The 4778-nt window shown below is 46.1% G+C and overlaps 1 protein-coding gene across 1 annotated transcript; it reads right to left on the bottom strand.

The window, feature by feature from the left end:
* Positions 1-611: 611 nt before the first annotated feature.
* On the bottom strand, positions 612-3139 carry LOC123105603 (E3 ubiquitin-protein ligase SIRP1). The gene is made up of 3 exons (XM_044527692.1): positions 2958-3139; positions 956-2336; positions 612-851 (listed from the first exon to the last, which is right to left on the bottom strand). The coding sequence occupies exon 2, from the start codon at positions 2170-2172 to the stop codon at positions 958-960; it is 1215 nt and encodes a 404-aa protein (XP_044383627.1). The 5' UTR covers positions 2173-2336; positions 2958-3139; the 3' UTR covers positions 612-851; positions 956-957.
* Positions 3140-4778: the final 1639 nt, after the last annotated feature.

Here is a 4778-nt window from a genome sequence, read left to right as displayed (position 1 = left end):
GCAAACCACTTGCCACCCCCACAACTTCTGGATCAATCTGAGTCCAGAATTCAGTTGGAACAAATTTTGAAGGAACAACAGCAATTTGACAAGTATCCTTCTGGTGTGAGGATTTAAGACCAGAGGAAGCAACACCACAGGTTGCCACTTGCCACCACACAAGTTTGGATCAGTATCCTGAATCCTGAATTCAGTAGGAAAAAACTTCAAAGGAATAACAGCAATCTGAGTATTTGACCACAGGATTGTGTAAGCACAGGCTGCAACAAAACCCTGAATTCAGTTTGGATCAGTATCCTGAATTCTGAATTCAGTAGGAAAAAACTCCTGAATCCTGAAGCACGAGCTGCATCATTGTGTAAGCACAGGCTGCAACAAAACCCACACTGGATCAGCATTTGAATCCTGAATTCATTTGGAACACAGGCCCATGGCCCCAAGCAAAGTCACTTCTCACTGCAAAGAGCCTCTTCCAGATCTCTTTCAGAAGATTTCTCTCACACTGATAAGAGTGTTTAGCCTTCGCTGAACAGATGCTCCAGACATAAACCATTCAGCAGGAGCAGGTTTCCTTTCGTCCAACTGCCAGTTGGATAATTATCCCGTTCACATAAACAACATACTAGAGTACTTTTATTTCACACACACACGCATACTGTAAACACGGTGGCGGGCATTAAACGGTTACAAGCCACATAGGTTTCATAAGAAGCGAAGATAAACAGCTTTGTCTTGCAGGGTCGAATTGAAATATTTACAGGAAACCACAGCATAAAGACGCCGGCCTCACGAGAGTCTTCTTTCAGGACTCCGTCTACATGTTGGAAGCACGGGAGCCAGGGCGATGCTGGCTACAATAGAGATAACTCAAACCACTCAGCGAGATGTCAAGTATAATCAACAGGAGCGTTCTTACCGTCATTCCCATCAGTATAAATCGAAGTAGCATAATTACCTTCAGCTCTCAGAAGCACATGGACCATTTTCATCAGATGAGGATGATGAGGATCCATCTCCGAAGATCGCGTTCAACGCAGACGTCACATCTCTATCATTTATTGAACTTTCATCAAGCAGACTGCCTCCATCATGGTTAGCACCTTCTATATCACTATTACTTGACTCAGCATGATCTCCATCAGCACTCACTGTCCCACCACCACTGCCTGATTCACATGGGTTCTTTGACTCCTCGGTAGGCAACTGAAATCGACAAATTGGGCAAGAACTGTGGAGCTCCAGCCATGGAAGGATGCAATTGGAGTGAAACTTGTGTTGGCAAGGCATCTCCTTCGCCTCCGTCCCCATTTCAAACTCCTCAAGACAGACTGTACAGCCCAATACTTCCTGGATGTTCACAGTTGGCAATGCTGCCACAGATTCCTTTTTGGCAGGCGGGGTCCCAGAACGATTCAGGTCACTGTCTGCCAAACGCTGCAAGAGCATATCCAGGCCAGGACCAAGAAAGTAGTCTCCAAGTGAAACGCCAGTACTTGTGTTGCTTGAGTTCTCTTGGTTGCCACTAGGTCCAAATGTTCCTTGGAGAATAATGGCCTCATTGTTGGAGTTGATCAGTATTAAGCTCTCTGTCCTTTCTCCCCCTCGGTCTCTCTCCCTTGCTCTCTCCCTCTCTCTTCTAGCCCTCTCCCTCTCCCTTCTCTCCCTGTCCCTTCGTTCCCTTTCCCTCTCCCGGTCTCTCTCGCTGTCCCTGTCCCTGACCCTGTCCCTGCCAATGCCATCCAAGCCCCTTAAGTCATCACGGAGGGTCTGGAGCAGCCTGACAAGCGACGAGCCCCTCCTCCTTCGCCTCCTAATCATGTCTTCAAGCTCACGGTCAGAATCATCATCATCATCATCTTCATCCTCATCATCAGTATCCCTCAGCGCACTCCTGATCCTTGCTTGGCGTGAGTCCTCATCAGAAGAAGAATCCATCATATCCCTCTGGGGCCTCGACCGCCGCGATGAACCACCCATCATCCCAAGCAGCAGCGGGGCCCAGAGCGAGAGGTTCCGCTCAGACCTCACGTTTGTGGACGGCTCAAAGCCCTCAGACCCCATCTCTTCCACAAACCCGCCATCACAGTCCGGGCACTTCTTCTCCGGCTCCACAGGAACAATCACCTCAGCGCAGCTGTGGCACCAGTACCTGCTTTCCTGACCTTCTTCCATCTTGTGACTCTCCAAATGCTTTCTTCTCCCTTACCCCTACTGTAGTATCTTGCAGTCCTGATCCACAGGCCGAGGCACTTTTATAGCACCCAAACAACTAATAACTACACAGACAAGAAGATGCCTTCCTTGAGCAGCACAGCGAAGCTATCCTTTACAGCACCCTGAAACAAAGTTTCCCCATGAGCATCTCGACTAAATTAGCACCAACACGAGAAGTAACAGATCTACGAACGGAGAAGTAAACCATTTCCTAGTAGTATAAGCCACACTTGACAATCAAGAAAGGAACACATGATACTTCCTGGAAACTTTCTACACGAGCATATCCACTGGATTTGCACCAACACAGAAAGTAAGAGATCTGCTAACAAGGAAAGGCAAACCAGTTCGTTTGGACTAGTGCAAGCGATGCTTAACAACCAAGAAAAGCAGGACAACACTCAGAAGCTTTCTTCTACCATACACCAGCATCTAGTACAAGCATAGCAGGCATGCCTACCACGAAACCGGGCCGAGCATCATTCACACCAAAAAATTAAGAAAAGGGTGGCCGGTTTGGGTGAAACCCAGGGTCCTCCTGCCCTCAGATTCGATTTCAGAGCAGCGAAGCCACTCCTAGTCGCCTACCGACACAGTAATCCAACCCACTACTCAACCAACAGCCAGAGATCCGCATCAGAAACAACCCTAGGCACGCAAGCGAGGGGAACGAATCGAATCGCGCTGGAGTACCGAACTGATCCAGAAGGCTCAAACAAAAGAGGAAGAAGAGGCGCGCAAACCATTCCGCGTCGAGGATCCCGGGCTCGGCTCAGGCCATGATTCTTCCGCCGGAGCGTCGCTCGTCAGTGTGGGCGTCAGCAAATTGGTTGGGTAGGGGTTGGGGGGAGGCGGAGGGGACGAAGGAAGGAAGGGGAGAGGAAAGGGAGGAGGGGGGGATAAAGTCGTGCGCCAGTCGAAGACCCCGCCGTCGGGCCGAGTAATTTATATTTTCAGCGGGGACTTCGGTGTAAATGCCGGTTTATTACCGGCTTGTCCCTGGGTTTATTAGATTATTGATTTGAGTGGGTGGGAGGGAGGGAGTGGGGCCTCGGGATTCCGAGACGTCAGTCCGCGTTGTACTCTTTGTCCTTTTTATTATTTGTGGGATGTGGGAGTCCGCGTAACCGCGTTGTACTGCTTGCTTGCTTCGGCTCACTTGTGAAAAGCCGCCCGGTTTTTAATCCAGGCTAGTGTGAGAGTGCGACGTGTAATCCAACGGGCCGTCGCTGATTAGTGGGTGCGACTAGGTGTGCTCGAGTAATTTGGAACGGAGGAAATACCTGTTTGTGTTTTTTGTTTACAAGATTGATTACGTGGCGACTGCGATTTGTTAAGCATTCCTATTTTTTTTATCTAAAAATACATTATTCAGTGTGTTATCTTGTGATGCGAAGAGGTACATAGACGTTTTGAAAGAACACGCCAACATATACTCCATGTGGCAGGTTTTGATAAACATTTCATGTTGGTATTACGGTTTGATCGGTAGAAGTTTCTAAGAAAAAATCTCAAAAAAATTGATGTAATTTATCGCCTATGCATCTGCGAACGCACACCACCATGACTTCTATTAAAGTTGATGCAACAGGCGATAATATGGTCCAACCAGTGAAAGACACCACACATGAAAGCAAGGTAAGGCGAAAATGTTTCGATGTTAATATATCATAGTTAAGCAGATTTTTTTTATTTCACACAGAACTGAACTGCCATGGTGTCCACCGTGATGAAAAAAGTCTCTAGCACCCCTATGGCATCTTGCTAATATAGTACTTCCTCCGTCCTATAATATAAAGACATTTTGACACTACACTAGTGTAAAAAACGCTCTTATGGAACAGAGAGAATATTAAATATACTACTCATTCGTAGATACTCCCTCCGTTCGGAATTACTTGTCTCGAAAATGGATGTATCTAGAAGTAAAATACGTCTAGATACATCCGTTTCTACGACAAGTAATTCCGAACAGAGGGAGTAGGATGGAAAGATGCAAAGTATCCATACTTATTCTAAGTCAAGGCTTCAACCAATTAGACGCCTCAAACGACCGTAGAAAATAAAGTCAAGTCTCCAGCCCTCTCAAGCAGTCTGATTATTTGGGGGACCTCACATGCTTTTGTATTATACTATATAAGATGCTCTTTTTATCTTAGATTATATTAGCATTTGGAAAATAACAAAGGCTGGATTTTCTACCAACTTCATTGTCTCTAGTGCCGAGACAAAAGTTTTGTTCCGTCTAATTAATCTAGAAGAAAGAATAAAAATGGACAATTGATTTAGCTGAAAATGCATTGTGTACTAGAACAAATATTGTGGTTATAAATAGTGTGATTTTTCCATTACGAGCAAACCACCAATAACTGCACGCGTATAGTACGCGCACATGCCGCGCTGAACTGACACACACGTCCTACTCCCTCCGTTTCTAAATACTTGTCTTTTTAGAGATTTCAACAAGTGACTACATACGGCACAAAATGAGTGAATCTACACTTTAAAATATGTCTACATACATCCGTATGTTGAGTCCATTTGAAATGCCTAGAAAGACAAGT

Source organism: Triticum aestivum, chromosome 5A, assembly GCF_018294505.1.
Source record: "Triticum aestivum cultivar Chinese Spring chromosome 5A, IWGSC CS RefSeq v2.1, whole genome shotgun sequence".
NCBI classification, from domain to species: domain Eukaryota; kingdom Viridiplantae; phylum Streptophyta; class Magnoliopsida; order Poales; family Poaceae; genus Triticum; species Triticum aestivum.
Note: the sequence above shows the minus strand (reverse complement) of the source record. Positions and strands in the feature narration are given on the sequence as shown.

Excerpts from the sequence above, each read along its gene's own strand:
- LOC123105603 (XM_044527692.1), bottom strand. The coding sequence starts at position 2,172 with ATGGAAGAAGGTCAGGAAAGCAGGTACTGGTGCCACAGCTGCGCTGAG.